Raw genomic sequence first — 19,195 nt, 5'->3', positions numbered from 1 at the left:
ACTTTGGTAGAACCTTTTTCTAGAAAGGCTATTTAAAAATAATGCACATGTTTGCTTGTTCTTTATGCAAATTAACATATTTCCCATGATGCTTGCTGAGCTCCTATTTGGGAAATTCACTGAACAAACAAAGGCCAAGATGACTCCTTTTTATAGCCAAATGTTTCATTTTCACTTTAAAGGGACTCTGTAGGCACCCAGACCACTTCAGCTCATTGAAGTGGTCTGTGTGCCAACTCCCATCACCCTTAACCCTGCAAGTGTAATTATTGTAGTGTTTATAAACTGCAATATTTACCTTGCAGGATAAGGTCCTCCTCTAGTGGCTGTCTACCAGACAGCCACTAGAGGGACTTCCGGCTTCTTAGATGACTTTTGGTCGTCTAAACGACGCTGTATGTCTTCACGCTATGCATGAGGACCTCCAGCGTAGCCGTAATCCCCATAGGAAGGCATTGAATAATGCTTTCCTATGCGGAGGTCTAATGCGCGCCTGACCCAGCGCTGAGAGACATCGGCGCTGAATTCAGGTAAGTGTCAGCGACGTGGGATGGGTGGCACATCAGGATCCTCTAGTGCCAGGAAAACGGGTTTATTGAGAATCCCTTTTAAGAAACATTGGGAAAAGTATGTAGATTTGTACAGAAAAACACTTTAAATAATAATTATTCAAAATGGTGGCACACAACAATATTAATTTAGTCAACAGACGGAAATTGGTTTTATATATGCCTCGACTTGCTATTAGACAAACGTGCTTCAGTGCTGTTTGATTGGATAAATACTTTATAAACATTATTAGGAAACAAGACAGTTATCCTTTAAATTTAATTTTCATCGGGACCTAACAGATTATGGCTGAAATAGATTTTTTATACATACAGGTTAAAAGTTAAATATTTATGACATCTACCTTTATTTTGTCAAACATATAAGCTACTGTCAGCTTGCATTTCTTTAGCCATACAAAGCAAGGAAAACGACATGAACAAGTGTGTACATGTGTTAATGTCAGATATTTGCAGTACTATTTATAAAAATGAGAGAGAAAAAAAAGTAAGAGTCCAAAACAAGGTTTTGACTGGCCCAAAAGCTCCCTTAAAGGGAGACTATGTATACAATATGTAAAAATAAAATCTCCTTATGATTGTGCTTTGAAACAAAATATTAACTTTTACAAATTTACCCTATCAATATATGCTTGTTTAAGGTGAACACTCCTATAACTAAATCCCTAGTTTTTCTCTTTGCAAATAAAAAATATAATAATAATACTCACTTTGAAAAATCCCAAAATGGCAACATTTGCACAGTCACGCATTTACAACAAGCAGACCTCTACAGGCCAGGAAGAGGCTGCGCCAATCAGATACCTCTCATTTTGGTCTACTGAATTCTTTTTTTTTTATTCCAACGAATGTACAGCAGGGGTTTAAGGAATTATAGTTCGTTCTTTAGCCACAGTTTCACTCATCACGTAGGATGAGTGGTTCTTTCCAATACGATGATAGCAGAAAAACCACAGCTACTATTAATTTATTCTTGATCTTCTGGCTCTTTCCGAATCCAGAAGGAATAGATAAATGATTTTGGTGTGTCCACCCAAGCCCACACATAATTTGGATGAGTCTTTGATCTTGTGTCTTGGAAGAAAAATCTTCATTTGAAGACACTGAACTATGGTCAATCTTATATCTTGCATAGTCACATGGGCTGAAAAGACACTTGCGTCCATCAAGTTCAGCCTTCCTCTCATATGTTTTTGCTGTTGATCCAAAAGAAGGCAAAAAACCTAGTATGAAGCGCTTCCAGTTTTGCAACAAACTAGGAAAAAATTCCTTCTTGACCCCAAAATATCAGTCAGATTAATCCTTGGATCAATCAGCTATTACCCCACTAATTATAAATGATATCCCTGTATGTTATGTTTCTACCTAGAAACATATGTTGACAATTCACTCTATGTATAATTTACTCTGAGCAATAAGGTGAGGATGAGAAGTTTTTTTGCACCAAAAGGCATGCACGGAGAATAGAGTGACCCCTTGACAATCAATATGGCTAGGTTTGGCAGTCACTCATTGTTTGCTCTGAAATCAGTCCACTTTATTACTTTATTTTCATTGCTGGGAAGCCTGCAATGCTTGCTAGGGATACTCTAGCTGTCCATAATGATTTAAACTTTACTTTGCAGGTTTTTAATATGTCTGCTCAATCTCACCCTGAAACTGTGAATGCGATCAAGACAAGTGATTTTTTTTTTTTTATGGAAATGGAATGGTTATACAGACCTGTAGTTTTAAAATGCTTTGGAAAATGTGTTTTCCATTTGTAAATATTAATGTGTGCATTGTTTAAAAACCATTAACCTCGTGTTCTCAAAAGCAGCAGTTGGTTTAAATTGGGAGCCAACAGGTGATAAGAATGGGTAACGTTAAGTGGATAACTTTGTTTCTAGTCTGCCAGTTTTTGTTTTTCTTTAGATCATGGTGTCCATTTTTGACTCTCTATTATAGTTGGACTAAGTTTCTTACCTGCTGACAATGAATTATGGGAATTGTAGTACGGCAGATGAAGAACATATGTAGGAGACCCTTGATAAAAACAAGCAAACAGCAGCTATATAACAGAAATCATGCAGTAATGCAGACATGTTTACGTTTAAATTGTATTTGGTTTGGTATATGTGCCTTGAATTGATGTGAGTTATCAGACTTAGAAAATGTAGACCGAAATAATCAAGGTGTATATTTACCCCCCACCAATACACTATTTTATTGCAATGTTTTTGAATGTGTTGTCAGCTCAGCATTAGAAATTAGCAGAGCATTGTGTAGGTGTGACAGTGTCTATGACCTTGTGCTACGATGCTGTGGTTCAGGGGTATGCAACCTTGGACACTCTAGATGTTATGGACTACGTGCTTTGCTGGCATTATGACTGTAAGTGCATTATGGGAGATGTAGTTCACAACTTCTGGAGTGCACAAGGTTGCCAATTGTTGCTCTATCTGATAATTCCGAACTTACATTATCCTTGTCAATGTAACCACAGTGTAGGCACAGTGGGCTGATTTTTAAATATATAAAAAAAAATAATTAATTTATAGTGTAGTGAAAATGCATTAGTGGAGTTGCACCTATTTGTTTGTGCAAATAACCAAAGAACGAATTGTATTTTATCGATTGTTTAAGTTGTTGGCCATTGAAATGTAAGAATGAGGGTGATACGTGATGGAAGCATCTTTCACCGTCTGACACAGTAGACACCATGGTTCCGGTATTTACAAAACAGACAACCTCCTGGTTTCACACATTGCCGTTTCTGTACAGAGAATGGTCCAATAAACAGCAACAACAAAAAAACTGTAGCAACATCCACAGAAAAAAACATTTTTTTTATCAAGAAAGATCACGGAAGAATGTCCAGTCAAGTTCAAACTAAACGAAAGGCAAAAGAGATCATATATGATGGGTAGATTGAAGGGCATCTTTTGAAGTGCAAAAGGTCAGCAGAAGGCATTGATGATGCTCTCTCCAAGAACAGGAATTTAAGGATATAGTGGACATGTAGCCATCTAAAGTGGACGACCGAACTGGGAAAAAACTTTATCTGGGTGTACAACTTTTTATTTAAGCCATTTAAAGAGTATGGTCAGAAATGTTGCAGAGAATTTTAGGGCATATTATTGCGTGCCACCAGTATAGGCTGGTCTTTTGAGTATCACTGGTATGTCATGGTGTACCTAAGCATTGTTACTTGCAAGCTGAATCTGTTTACGGACAGAATTTACTTGTTTTAATGTATTAGTATCTCAAGCAAGATAATGCACTGAGCCAGTTCTTAAAACATGACAGAGCTTTTAGTTTACTTCAGTGACTTGCGCAGATTTTGAAATAATATAAAGGTATAGAAATATATACGTCCGAACAATCTGCAGAAACTGTGCGGTGCTATTGTGTGAACATCCATGATGCAATTATCGAGCTCCGGTAGAATCCATGCCTCAAATAAAACCAACCTGTTCTTGATGCAAAGAGGGGACTACCTAATATTTAGACATATATAACTAATGAAGTAACTCTTGAGTGTTTAATACAATATATAGGCTTTAATTGCCTGGTTACTAGAAAAATATGGTTGGCTTATGTCCTTTGTTGCCCGCTCCCTTAAACATATCGATTTGTCTTCCATAGAACCCTTAGGATTTTAGATGGATCAATCAGCATAAAATGAAACAAAAATGGTTCCATGCCAAATAAATAAAAAAACTAATTGTTTAAGGAAAAGTGCAATGATAGTACATGTCGAGTTTCCAGGCCTCTAAACTCCAGCAAAATGGGCATTTGACAATATGTTTTGCGACTTAGTGATACGTCTTAGGTCATGCCTGCTTGTTCAATGATTACTCAATTCAGAATATCATTTTACGTGTCGATCAGTACTTCATATTTGGCTGCAGCAGTTGGCAAGTTCCTTTATAGAACATTTGTAGTGGATTCCAAAGGGGGCACATTTTGCACACTATTGAGATCAGTGTATGTAAATAATTCCTAGATATCCCTAACAATGTAGTTACCTTTTTTTGTTAAATCCTGAACTCTGGCTATAATTGTAAGTGGTACACATATAAAATGTTTGAAGCTTTCAAGGAGGACAAAGAAGCTGTAAAGGGAAACTGTCACTCCCCGTGTTTTTTTTTTTTTTTTAACATTATGCTTACTTATCCCTATATTTAACAAATATATATATGTATGTTGTGAAAAATAATCCTGCAATTGGGTGACACCATCTTAGCTCTGCGTCAATCATTGTTTTTAATTCTTTGAACCTGGCAGTCTGCATAGAGAAAACAACAGTAGTATCGTTTCGTCATTTGCAATGCTTGCCCTGGTTTTGCCTCTCTGAGATGGATAAAAAAAAATTAGCATCTTGTGAAAAAAAGTTAGGCATTTTTATTCAATGACATAAATTCCTGAAAAGTCCCTGTAAGTGCCAATTTATTTATTTTTTTTGTTAATGGACAAAGAGAATTTTAAGACGTCACCCTAAAGCAACCCGATCACATGCACAAAACAAAACCTATATTTATAACACAATTAAAGAAAATATCTGTATATTGTGTTGAAGTATTCTGTACAAATGTCGGCACTTTTGAAGTTGTTTTAGTTGACACACATAGCATTACAGTACCTCTCTTATAATTACGGATCTTACCATGCTATTTGTACATCAGGGAAAATGATTTATTGTCATACCTGCCAAGTGATTTCAGACCCCGGTGGTGCAGAAAAAGTGAATTTGTATGTGTGATACCATGTAATGATTTTACCTAGTGATATAGAATGGTCCTGTCATATTATTGACATGATCTTGACATTATTGAATTTTTTTTTTATATTTATCTCTCCATATTTATTCACAGGTGGCGAAAGTAGAATATGTAAGAAAAAAACCCAAATTAAAAGAAGTTCTTGTGAGATTAGAGGAGCACCTGGAATGCACTTGTACAGCAAATTCAAATTCAGATTATCGAGAAGAGGAAACTGGTGAGTCTCCATTTTGTTTTGCGTCTGTGTATTCTGTTAATTTTGGTCGTTATGGAAACATCTGCTGAAGATGATGATAATAAAAAAAAAACACGTCCACCCCCAAAACTTGCTATCATAGACACAAAACCCATCTCATCAACACCTTAGTGTTAAAAATGATCAAAACAAAGGAAGGGGATAAAAGAGAATCTTGTGTATTGCTGTTTCTCTGAGATAACAGACCTCCATATCTATTACAGACCCTCCTGAACTTTTATTGCTGTCTCCAATGCACTTTATTAACCAACTTGTATCCCTTCCCCCCAACCCCATTCTTGCTATGTAGTTTTCCTGCTGTAAGGCCTTTTTTACACCCCCCCCCCCCCAACCCCCTGCTTTATTGAGTGGATGAGCCTGGCACACCTCTGTTATGAATGGTCTAGTCTAGCTTGATTTAAAGCTACAGTGTTTCTTCCGGTCTTCCTCAATATATTGTACTGTTTACATACTGATAATGGCTTATTTGTGAATTACTGAAACACGTGATACTTACAGTACACACCTGCTTTCTTTATAACTTCAAGGTCATTTTCAGCTAACAGTGCTGATTACAAAGCCTATTTACCACGTTGTTATGGAATATAGTGAGCTGAGTCACAGGTTTGTTATGTGCCTGCTGACATCAGCTATTATACAAACACAGCTCGTGCACGTTGGGTGAAAACCAAGCCTTTTAAAGGATTTTTTTTTTTTTATAGCAGTAAATTGTGAACTTCACTAAGTAGCAGTTTGGCTGTGGTAATATTTGTTTTACTAAACTGAGCTGGCCACCTAAAGAAAAACTCTCCCCCCCCCCCCCCAAATAAGTTATCTCAATATTTGGTCATGCAGGTGGTTAGCCTGGAGTCCTGCACCAGTAACTTTGCTTTACTATCATTCACTCATAATGTGCAAACATAATCTTAACCTTTTGTTTTCTAGACCTGACTACACAATGTGGACTATGTATAAGGAGTCATTCTAGAGCAAAGTATCAAAAACCAAGAAGCTATCAGGGACATAAAATCCATTTATTTTGAGACCTATGTCCTAGAGATTCTTCATGCATTATTTTATTCCCATTTCAAAAATAATGGGTTGGGCAAACCTTAGTTTTTTTTTTTTTTGTGTGAGAGGAACTTGCTTTTTTTTTTTTTTAAATTTCATTCCTGAACTGAAATACATTTCCTTAGGCCTTTTTACCAGCCCTACCCTTGTGTTAACAGGAAGGACTAGGGAATCAGGTAAAAAACGGAAACGAAAAAAACTAAAGTCATCATAATTACCTGGTGGATTTTATTTTGCTCGGCAGGTAGGAACCCTGTAAATGACAATAACCTCAAAAAGCAATGAAAAGAATAATGATGAACCTATAATACAAACGTCCTAATCAACTGCATATCACGTCACCACAATCACTTGTTTCAATCTTGACACTTTGTTACCTTAAGGCTGCAAAGATATTAGCTATGATTGGCTTTGATAATTCAACCTGCTGGTATTTTTCTGCAAGCTTCTTATCACCCATAAGCATCATGCATTCCATGGCTGTTTTTTTTTTTTTTTTCTTAACCCACTTTTTTGTCTCTTTTTGTCATTTTTTTTTTTTTTTTTTTTTAACTTTCCTCTGCTTATGCTTTTTTTCTGATCTGATGGAATTTTCTGTATAATTTATCATCGCGGCTGATTCGTGGGATTACCATGCATGAATGTGTCACAAGCTTAATCTCATTTTTTTGTTTGTTACAGGAGTAAAATATTTTAGATTTAATGGTGGAAATTGGAAAAGGTCTTGGAAAAATCTGCTTAATCGGTCCATGAAATGCATATATCTTACAATGTTAGGATTTTTTTTTATCATGTTGTTATATCAATTTAATACTCTCTAAAAATCTAGATAAGGCCATATCCACAATTTAAATATAACTAAACTAACCATTAAAACATTTTTTAAATCTAAAACTAAAAAAATAAATGAATAGGTAGCATGTGGCGCATTAGCCAAAGTCGCATGAATTAAAGGGATACTTCAAGCACCACGATCACTTCAGTATAAAATGTTGCACATACAGAGTTTAACCCTTCAGCAGAGGAAGGTGTACCTCCACCTATGGCAATGCCACTGGGAGTTCGTTACCCAGTACGAAACAAGAGTTCTGGACTGGCTAATGTAAATTCTGGGCAACTTCTCATGTACATAATTGCATTCATGGACTAAGAGTGATCATCTGATGCTCTCAACCAATGAATGGTAAATGGATTGGCTCGTGGCTTCAGCATGTCACCAATTCCAAGAGGTTACCAGGAGCCCAGTGAGGACCCAAGTATGAGAGCCAAAAGTTTTTAAACAATTTGCCCTATTACCTGTGATCTGGGCCAAGATACTCCTGGCTTTATCCTATTACAGTGGACTGTACTAGTTATGATGATTGAAGTAACCCTTTAACATGTAGGTACTGTTTCCTCCTTTTAACTAAACTTGGGCAGTAAAATAGATTGTGGCACATGTATAGAGGCCTGTACAATATAGGTTTCATGACAGGCAGTTCTGCCTATTACACCTCCACCTATAGTCTTCTGGAAGTCTGGATAAAGATGTGGAGATTTTACAGAACACCTCTACTGAATATGCCAGCTTGTTACAAATAAATGGACGTTAATGATAATAAATACCATGCAGTTGTTTGCCTAACAAATGACAAGTGGCAAAATAAAAAAAATAGGCAATCGCAGAAACTGTTAGAGAAAGATAAAAGTTTAAAACAAGTTTTAAAAATATGAGTAGAAAAGAGAACGGAAATTTTTTAAGGGGGTGGATCTAGATCAAAAGAGGTGAGCCTTCTGGAATGAGTGGGTTTCATGTTGGCTGACAAAATAGGAACAACACGAATCCCAATGCTGGAAGAAGATTTTTAACTGGAATCCCTAGGGGGGGGGGGAGAGGTTGGAGGAATATCCACCAAATATCTATGCCAAAATGGCAATTTAGGGGACTACTGCGGCTTAGTGGCATGTTGAGTCCTTGGCACTGAACACAGATTGAATTAAGTGGAAAATGTATAGTCACTGCTTCTCTTGTCTCCTTTGAAATGAAAGAACATGTGCGAAGAGGGAGATGATAATCTGGTACCCTCCCTTGGCTCCTGTTTTTTGCAATCAGACGTTTGACCTTTGTAGTTGGTAACCATAGACTAGGACCACAAAACTCGCTCGTCTCTCTGCTGGGACATAAAATCAATTTTCTGTTCTTTTTGGTGCATGGAGTTGGTGTTACCAAACGTTATTGGCTTGATTAGTTTGTCTGTGTTGGATGAGAAAAAGTAAAGGAAAATGTGTTTAAAAGACATGTTTTCAATACAAAGAACAGGTTTATAATATACATGTACATTTATACTCTACAGACTTCAGTATGGGAAACAAATGCAACCTTTCATTTCGTTTTGTTTTGTGCTCAGTTGCTCTGAATTTTCCTGTGTTTCTAAAGCAAAAGCGGAACCGATCACTTGAAAACACAACACAATCAGAATATTGCAGAGCAAATCCCTAAATGGGTGCTTTTGTTACTAAAACGGCAAATATTTGTTCTAGAGCAGGGAGGGAGAAGAAATGACTGCAGTTTAACACAAATAGAAAAAGAGTTGTGAAAACAGACCAAAAGTTTTTAAAAACTGTTCCTTTTTCTTTTTTTTAAACCCCTTACTTTCTAAGCTAATTCAGCCTGAAGAAGACAATTGTAATTCTTATTAAATAAAGGCCTATTTTACAAGTAAAGAAATGGGGAACATCAAAATTCATCTAAATAGTAAAAAAAAATAATATTTAATTTGAAAAAAATTAATCTATATATGTATGTGTAAACAAAATACTAGTATTAATGGCAGGGCTGTATATAAACACCTAAACTTGCCCTGTTTCTACTCCAATAAAATAAGGCAGATCTAGGCAGGTACCAGGTTCAGATAGTTAAAAAAAAAGCAAGTTCCACCTGTTAGATGGATTTTTTTTTTTATGATTTTGGTGCTTATTTTATAGGTGAAGACTTTCACTTTGTTCCATGCCTCTCTCTGCAATTCATTATTTGGCGGATCCCAATTCTCAATCTCCTTTTGAGTGCAGAGGCTCAAAATCAGAACCGGGAGCTTATATTAGAAAAATTCTATTTACTAGAGTGAAATGCGACAGTTTTTTCAGATTCATAAAATATTATTTTTTGACCCATTTCTTGCAGGTCTACCCATGCATGATCTCTTTAGTTAGAATTTTATATAGAACTACTGAATGAATGCGAAACCTTGATAATTCAGAATTCACACAATTTTAGATTTTTAATTTACAAGATTCTATCATGATCACATTACAAAAATGTGTAATCCATAGTAAAACCTCTTACCCAAATAAAATTGGTGAGCACCCATATATAAATAATCACACATTTGTTAATGTACCAATTACTAGAAACTATTAAAAAAACGATCCCCCACATGGAAGTGAAATAGGGTAATTAATAACTTACAGCTTCATATTTTGTGGACTGACTAAGTGATTATTTAACTTTTTGCAATTTCCATTTTTTATTTGTTCTGTAAAAGTGATTTGACCCCCCCCTTTCTATCCTTTTGCAGATGTGAGGTGAAAATAAGCTAGACTGTTTCATCTGGGACTCGGATGTACACAACTTTGTTACATTCCTGAATCTTCCACGTATGGTGCTTTATTGACTGTTTTGTTTTTTGTTCTCTTGTGCGCAAAGACTGAAATAAATAAATGAAATAAAATGGTTCAAAGGACACTCTGTGAGAACAAAGGAACAATGTACATTTTGTTTTAATGTGACATCAAAGCAAGTATTGTAGCACTCTAACAGAGAAGAGACGCTTCCCCTGTCCGAAAAAAATAACTCGGCTACAAAACAAGATGGCCGTTGGTTAAAAGGATATATTTAAAAAAAAAAAAGAAAGTACTGAAAATATAGCAAGTAAATAGATGCATAACGTTCAAGCAATGGTGCTTTATGTCAAGAGATGTGCCTGCTTTTGCTAACGAAGATGGATGGCTATTGACAGACACATGGCACAAAAAAGCCAGGAATGTATCAAATGAACAAGTGTCTACACAGAAGCTACCGGAACAATACATCCTTGCTCAGTGGTGTTTAATGTCTTCAAAAAAAAAAAGAAAAAAAATATTAAAAAAACCTGGGAAGCCTTAAGGAGGACTTATTTTATTTTTTAATTTTTACTCCATAAAGTAATTATTGAGCTGTGGGGGTAATTTAAAATGTGGCTATGTTGTTTTAGCACTTGTAAAACACCTGCTTTTAAAATGAGTCAGTTGATGCAGAGCATGAGCCGACGCATTTTAATAGCAGAGACCTTCATGGTGTTTATAGATTTTTATTTTTTTTCAATAAAGTGCATTCACTCTTGCTTGTTAAAGATGTTACAAAGTATTGTTTTGTGTGTTTTGTAAAAAAAAAAAAAAAAAGTTGACATTTTGCTGAAAAAGTTGTTGTCACCAATGAGGATATATGGGAATTAGTATATTCAAATAAGATGTCCGAAAGAGGCCGCATGACAAATTACTCGTGGGGTACTCACTAAACTGGAAATTGCTGGTAATTGACAGTGTTAGGTCAAAATAGCTCATATAGAAAAATAGGTTGTCAGAATTGTTTCCAATTTTGCCTACTTTGGCCCAAAATTAGAAATTTTCCGCTCAATTACTAACAGTTCCTAATTACACAAACGACCCTGGAAAGGACCCCAGATTTCTGTTTGACATAATTTGTAAGACTGTCACAAACATTATAAATTGAAATTGCAATTCAGAATTTAAAACTTTAGTGTAATTATTTGTAACGAAACATCGAATATGTTCTTTCTTAAAGTAAAAACTAAAAATCATACGTGTATTTTTACGTAACTGCAAGAGTGAATTCACTTTTAATGAATCTTCCTCGGTCCCTGTTATCAGAATTTTTTTTTCTTATCCAATAGAGATTTATCGCAGAGAAAGCATATACAAAAAAAAAAGGCTATGACTCTATAGAATATTTCCTCTCGTAGGGAGGTAAGCTAATGAATTGTATTCAAATAAAAACAAAACAAAGGTATATGTAGTCCCTTTTTCCTCTACTTTTTTGTTTCAACTGTGTCTGCATAATTTAAATAATTTTAAATAAAATATTGTACATTAATAAATCATGGGATATCTGTACAACGTCAAACTTGTGCCAGTTGCCTAATAGTGCTATTTTTTTTTCTTGCAATTTTGGTATGTCATCATACACAGTAAACATTTGCCCATTGCCAGAACGTGTGAAATTAACAATTTATTCTTGTACTTGCATTGTACAGTGTCACAGTAGCAACAAGAGTATTTGCTACTTGTATTTCAACAAATTCTAAATTCTTTATTTTTGGTAAAAAAAAAAAAAAATATGCTTTATGTGTGTTCAACAGAAATGTGTTTTTTTCTGTAAAGTTAAAGTTTGTATTTTTATCTAAAATTAACATTTTTATATAATTAAGAAGGCCTGATATGTTTTCTTGAACCAAAAATGCATCATGTAGTCATATTTTTGTAGAGCCATGTCCCTAACATTCAAATATTTTGAGCTACCGCTATTGAAGGTAAATATATGAGCACAAAGTGTATGATAGCTTATGTTTAACTGCTGTGATCACAGTCACGATTGTCTCATTTTGAAACTTGTTCTTTATCTTGTGGCCTAATTCCGAGAAAAAGGAAACACTAGACTTACATTATCGATAAGTAATTGTTGCTAATGTAGCTGGCCTCTAAATGCCTTTGAGCATGGCAAAGAATTTAAAACTATTTTAGACACCACATATGATTTTCAGTTTTCCTGTATAGATATATTAATTCGGGTGAACACCTGGGGAATGTATGTAATTAAAAAAAATTAGCTCTAATTTTTATATAGATGTTTAGCATAATTCCCGAAACTTTACAGCTGCACCAAACAGTAGCTTGTTTTCCTGCATGCTAACTGAAAAGGGAAAATAAATCATGAATTTCTTCCTATATAGATGGATATACCTAAATCTTTGTTTTTCATTCTTAAATGATCAGACCTCCTATCAGCTCTCTCCTCCATGAGGCCATCTCTTTGCGCAAGAGTTTGTCCAGTAGTTATACACTTATCCATTTATCTATGACCAACCTAAACTTGATATCAATGACTTAATTATTTAAGAATTACTTTCTTATTAAGTATTATTTACCCAGTATTTACATAAATAAAATATGTGTTTTGTTCTTTAATCCCACATACCATACATTTAACTCTGACAAGTCCCTTTCCTAAATTTTAGCCATGGTGACCTGTTCTTGGCTGGAATACTCATGCCTACCAAGCACAAAAAGAAGGTATTTTACCGTGAGAGTGTAGAACAGAGATAGGCAACCTTTGGCACTCCAAATGTTATGGTCTACCCCTCCCACCCTCCAATGCTCTTACGACCTTATTACAGGCAAAAGATTAGGGGAAACGTAGTCCACAACATCTGGTGTGCTGAAGGTTGCCTACCCCTAATGTAGAAGCCATTTTGGTCAGAACAGATTTATTGTAGCATTCCATTATGACTGTGGCACATCTAACTTTTTCAATGTGGGTTATCCCAAAGTAGAACTCATCTATACCCAGTGTGGTAAGCAGGTATTTAGGGAACTCTATCAAATGTGCGCGTAAGCCTGAGGTAGGGGTGGGACTATGTTCCTTAGGATTTTAAGTCAAATAAACAACCAATATGCGTTTACGGAATGTTTGTTTTCTGTATCTTCGTGCCTAGATACACTATAGAGGTGCCTTGATGATGGCTTGGGATATTCTAGTATTTACAATTACTGTTACGAATGAACCTAATTTAATTTTTAGAGTAAGAGTAGATCATCTCTAACCTACTCAGGCTGTGTGCCACCTGTAACATTTCTAAAATACATTTTAGCCGGGTTCCTGTTGAGTGTTAGTTGTTGCAGTTCAAATTTATATATGCTATACTTAAAAAAATAAATACATTATAAAACCTCACAATATATCTAAATGAAATGAAGGTGTCATACATTTTCAGAGCTTTTTTCCGGAGAGAGAAATGCATTTAGTTGTATATAATCCTGATGAGAGAGACCTTTCCCCACGTTAGTGAATGAGCAACATGAAATTTGGAATTTGTCACACCTATATATTTTCTCAAAATGCTGCTTCTTTTATTAATCGTTGGTTAAATATTATGCCATGGGTGGCACTGCTGCTGTTTGAAAGACGTCTTTGAGAATTGCAGATAACTCTGATGAAGATAGTATCTGTGTGGCAAAAACTACAATTCATTTAATTGTGGCTCCAAAAATTGCATATATATATATCATGAAAATTTAATACAGAAGGCCACCCGAGCTTCATGGATAATGTAATTCATGGACAATAATTAAGCGTAAAACATTTCCAGTTCATTCATTTTTCCAAAATTAGCTGTTGAGACTGGCTCCATATCTCCAGCAAGATACTGAAAACCTGCATTGTTGATTGAAAATTCCGTAAAGGAACTCAATGTATTAATTCAGCAGCATCTATTGCTGAGATACATATTCTATGATCCTGTGCTAGCATTAGCTTTTGTGTGCAGGATTGTGTACATCATATTTTGGAAAAAGCCGGAGACTTGATTATTTTTGCCACATTAAATAGGTTTGAGAAAAGCGTAGATTTCAGTGAAAAGGGAAAGATCAAATTTATAAAAAAATAAATAAAGCTAAAATACTTCCAACGGCAAAATATTTTATTATTCAATATTTTCAAATAAATCAAATAAAACACATAATTCAAACTATGTATTGTAATTTCTTATTTAATCATACTTTTTTAATATAATGAACAATGAAGGTTTTCTTTAAAACATAGTTTTACATTTCTTTTGAATACATTTTCAACAACTCTTTGTTGTATTGCTTGTGCACCAAAGACAGACACTCTTTTTTCCCTTCATTATAATTTTTTATTTGTCGTTCATTCCCAACTAAGTTACATTCTGCTCCAAAACTGGAAGTGCGTGTATTAAATTGTGTGTGCTCTTTTGCAATTAAGTGTACAATTCATAATGTTATGCACATGGATGTATGTGTCTGCGTACAAGAAACGCCTGTAAAAAAAAGTGTAATTTATATATTTATGTTTCTCGGTGGGATGCCAGTTATGTTGCTAAATTTGTTTATTGCCTACAAGATATCTAATGACAAAAGCTTTGTATACCCATTAAAATGATGTAGATGGAATCTGTGACTTCGGCTTTTGACATGGAGCCATGTTTTTGTCTACGCTGTCTTCAGACCTTGGTCAAGAACACTCTTTGGTCAGAACCTTGCACATGAGTACCAAATATGGAACCTTTGGTTACACATTAGATTAGCTATATCTACAACAAGTGATTCATTGAAAAGTGGAGAAGGCATCTTGGTTAATATGAAGAGTGCTTCATGAGCATAAATATTACTTTTTCCACATAGTTACATGTTGCGAAAGTCATGCAAGGGTTTTCTCCTTTTCATGAACCACTGGTAAGTAAGGCAAAATATACATGTTACAGAATGCATCATATGGATTTAATATGCCTTCAAAAGAAAGGGAAGTTTTTCCAAAAGTGAAAAATCCAGTTGTTTCTGAGACAGACACAAACACGCTAGCGCTTTGGGATTTGGTCTGTCTGTTTGAGCCAAGAATGAGTCAAATCCAGAATGTAGATTAACTTTTTTTTTCTGCTCCCTTTGGAAGCCCCATTTCAGATCTCATGACCAAAATTGCATTTTTTTCCCTTGGATTTTGGAATGAGATGTGACGTTTAGGCATAATGAAAGGGCATCTTTTGGGAGCATGTCCTTCCCATGGAAATGTTATGGTATTTCTTGAAGTCTACACAAAGAGGGAGATTTTGTGTCATGACTGCTCTTTGCTTAATCCTAAAAAAAAAAAAAAAAAATGTTTCAACAGTTGATGAGATTGAGATACAGTGTTGCATGTCATACAGTCTTTGATGGGATTACATGAAGCGCGTAGTAACTAAATTAACGATTATTGAGGCTGCTGGTCCTTTTTAATAAATCTGTACAATACATTTTAAATTATGATTGGCATATCTGATCTATCGGAAATATTACTGATGTTACTATGTGCAAGTGATAAGGTAATCAAAGCAACACATGCATTCATTAACACCCCATGATTGCTACTATGTCCCAAATGAGCTCTGTACACATCTGGAGTTCATTACTTTTATAGCAAAATGATTTGCTGCCATCATAGAACGAGTTAACATAAATGCAGCTTAGTTGTCGTCGGAAACGGATGCTCTTATCGCCTCGTCAAGATTTTTGTGTGTAAAACTATCTCGTTTCTTTTTTCCTTTCCCAGACAAGCATGCTTTTGGGCTGTCATGCATGGGTACCTTAATAATTTTTAAATGGCTTAGAAAATTTAATCTTCAAATAAAACATCTGTGAAATGGCCAGAGTCACCTGTCCTTGGCTGGAAATACTCATGGTTACCAAGCATGAAAAGAGGAATTTTCCCATGAGAGTGTAGCAGGAATAATTTAGGTCAGAACAGGTTTATTGTGACATTTCATCCTGGCTGTGGCACGTCTAATTTTTTTGATCTGAGTAGTTATCTCAAAGTAGAAGTCCATCCATACATTGTTAGAATGGATTAACAATACTCTATTGTAAGCACGTACAATTCCTCTGAAATGCACGCATATTTTGGCAGAGACTTATTTCGCTATGCTGCATTCGTAAAAATCAAGACATTGTATTATTTCAATTAGGTATGCCCTATGTGTAATGCCTAGAAATTGCTGTATCAGTCTATTAAAGGTACAGTCTCAGATTTTTTTTTTTTTTTAACAGCCTGGTTTTGACACCGCTAGGTCTTTCGAGAAAGGATTTGAAAAATCCTAGCTGATTTCTGTCATAAGCCTACTCAGTATCATTTGGGACACCCAGGTTTCCTATAGTAACCTAGGTGAGTGAACCTCCCTTCAACAGGATTTAATAAAACCGTGGTCAGCCAGCTAGAACTACCCTTAGCGTGGTATAAAGTCCAAAGCTGCAAGTAAATTCAACAGAGGTGTTTATGAATCAAGTGCTGATGGAGGTCCTCCGCCCTCCATCAGCTGAAGGCTTAATTGCAAAGGTATGAAGAATAAATTGTGTATCGTCATATGTTCCTGTGGAATTGTGTAACCATGAATGATGGATTTTGAGCTACTGATATGTTTTGGATTCTTGTTGCTGCTTATATTCAGGGACAATAAAGTCTGTAATACTCACGTTATTTTTTTAAACGTAAGCCTCAGCTTTATAGAGGCTTCTGATGTCTTTGGTCAAGAAAGTGTATTATCCCGAGAATTAGCTGGTAGGTTATTTCCTTCTATAGATTCTTTTTCTGACCAATCAGGCGTTGAGTGAGCCAGCCCTACAGAGGTAGAAGTAATTTCAACATGTGATGGAATGTCTCAATTCCAAAATTAGAGACTCTTCAATTTATGTTGTATAATCTTACCTGTAGGTACTGGGCAAATTTATTGTGGAAAAAGATTAATTTCAATGTCTTTTCCAAGGCAAGCATGCTAAAGGGTTGCCATCGGACTTGAGTGCGGTGAAAAAAATAATAAGTAAGTTCATCTGAATCGATTCGTCCATAAAAAAAAAGTGGAGTTTGGTTGTATATATTTTTTGAGTATATAAACATAGATATATATATTTACAGCTGCTCTTTTCCCCACTGTATTGGTCACTACACACTTGATCTGTGAATAAAATAAATACATTAAAAATAAATAAAAAGAAAATAAAACATCTTATTTCCCATCAAATATTCTCTTTTTTGGTGCCACAGATGGAACTCAGAATCCACCATCCATCTTGCTTCTTTTTTGATTCATTCATATAGTGTTTTGGAGTCAGGGATTTTGGACGGACTGCCAATCACCCAAAATTCAAAAAAATTCATGATTCTGGCGAAACAGAACGCACAAATCTAGTTGTCATGCGTGGATAATTTAGGGATGTGTTCACTAAACCAGGAGTTGTCAAGATTTGGCAAAATACCTGCAAATTTAGGCCCCAAATTTGAGGTTTAGCATCATTATATTTGTATAAAATATTGTATATTTTTGTCTTACCCTTTTCTGGTGCAAGATAACAACGTATACATGTTCAACACTAGTGATGTTTCCAATATGTTTTTTTTTGTTCATTGTATATCTCTTGTGTGTGTTATTATATGGTACTATGTATTATTGTGAACAATTATCAATAAAAATTATATTTTTGAAAAAAAGGCAGAATTAAAAAAAAAAAAAACAACAACTTCAAAATGGCTATATTTCCAGATGAGCTGTTTTGGCCAAACATTTGCAGTTCCTTTGTCAATTTCCCCAAATTTCCAGTTCTGTGATAAAAAACAGCTTATTTTTCAATAGCTTAGAAACTGTACTTTTAATAGCCATGGCTTTCAGAAACTAGTTTTTAAACATTAAGCAGGTGAGATAATTGTATTTACCTTTTTATTTGTGACTTAAAAAAGTTGTGCTGCTGATGTACTGGGATGAATAAATTCCAGTCCTCCAAACTGCCCCGCTTTTAGCAGGACAGTGCCTATTTTAGTTATTAAGTTATTGATTTAGATTAAGTTAAAGCGCACACATACATTTTTTTTTTTTTTACATTTTATAAGGCTACTTGAAATAACCTATCGCAGCAAACAAATATGGGGATTAGGTTCAAGGGACTCTGCACGCTGGAGTTGAAACCCATGCTTTAATATATTATGTAGACCAATGTCATGGTTCTCTTGCTGATGTGCCTTGTGGACTCTCCAACCTCCACCCTGTTCTTCAGTTATGTTTGATGTTGTCCACCATGGGGCCATATACAACTCGCCTTCTGATGGTGGCAAGCGTCTTGCCACATGCACTAGTGACGAATATGAAATAATATTTCCTTTTGTGCTCATGCATCTGCAGGTTTCTCTTAAAAGCAGATACCACACAGCTGGGTAACCACATGTATTAATCTACACAATCTTGTTAAGTGGAACTTACACGTTATCTAAATAACGGGCAAGGGGTGCTCGGAAATGGTTTGACGCAAGCTGGACAGACTGCATCCATAAAACTCAATTCACTATAGTCACCACAATGAGTTATTCTGGTTTTGGTATCCAGAGTCACTCTTAAATAACAATAACATAATAATAAATATTCCGAGCTCAAACAACAGAGGGAACTATGGTAATGAAGAGTAAAAGGGTGACAGCACCTAAAATATGGAGGCTTTAAAGGTACGATTCCATTATATCAGCTTATGAAGAAATAATAATTTGGATAACACTGGCAATATTTATCTCAAGAAAATGGTTTAACACAATATGTAATTAAAAAATAAATACACATTTCTGAAATATTGCACTCATTCTGACCATGTTTTATCCTCAATCTCATCCCTCAAAACGCTCTTCCCTCCAAGAAAATACCTCAAACGATGATTGCCAATACTGAGCTGTTATTAAAGGCTTTTTTCTCATCTCTAAAGTAAAGTCTGCCTAAATATAG

General features: G+C 35.2%; 1 protein-coding gene across 2 annotated transcripts in view; it reads left to right on the top strand.

Annotated features, from left to right (window-relative positions):
- The window catches only part of PDGFA (platelet derived growth factor subunit A), a 45,556-nt gene extending 30,830 nt beyond the window's left edge, over positions 1-14,726 (top strand). The window contains exons 5-7 of one of the 2 annotated variants that reach the window (XM_063430381.1): positions 5,426-5,549; positions 6,797-6,882; positions 10,193-14,726. In XM_063430381.1, the coding sequence (XP_063286451.1) occupies positions 5,426-5,549; positions 6,797-6,852 (180 nt within the window). In that variant the 3' untranslated portion in view covers positions 6,853-6,882; positions 10,193-14,726. The remainder of the gene's footprint in view (positions 1-5,425; positions 5,550-6,796; positions 6,883-10,192) is intronic. The other variant, XM_063430382.1, reaches the window with a different exon arrangement.
- Positions 14,727-19,195: the final 4,469 nt, after the last annotated feature.

This window comes from Pelobates fuscus, chromosome 8, assembly GCF_036172605.1.
Source record: "Pelobates fuscus isolate aPelFus1 chromosome 8, aPelFus1.pri, whole genome shotgun sequence".
Taxonomy (NCBI): Eukaryota; Metazoa; Chordata; class Amphibia; order Anura; family Pelobatidae; genus Pelobates; species Pelobates fuscus.
Note: the sequence above shows the minus strand (reverse complement) of the source record. Positions and strands in the feature narration are given on the sequence as shown.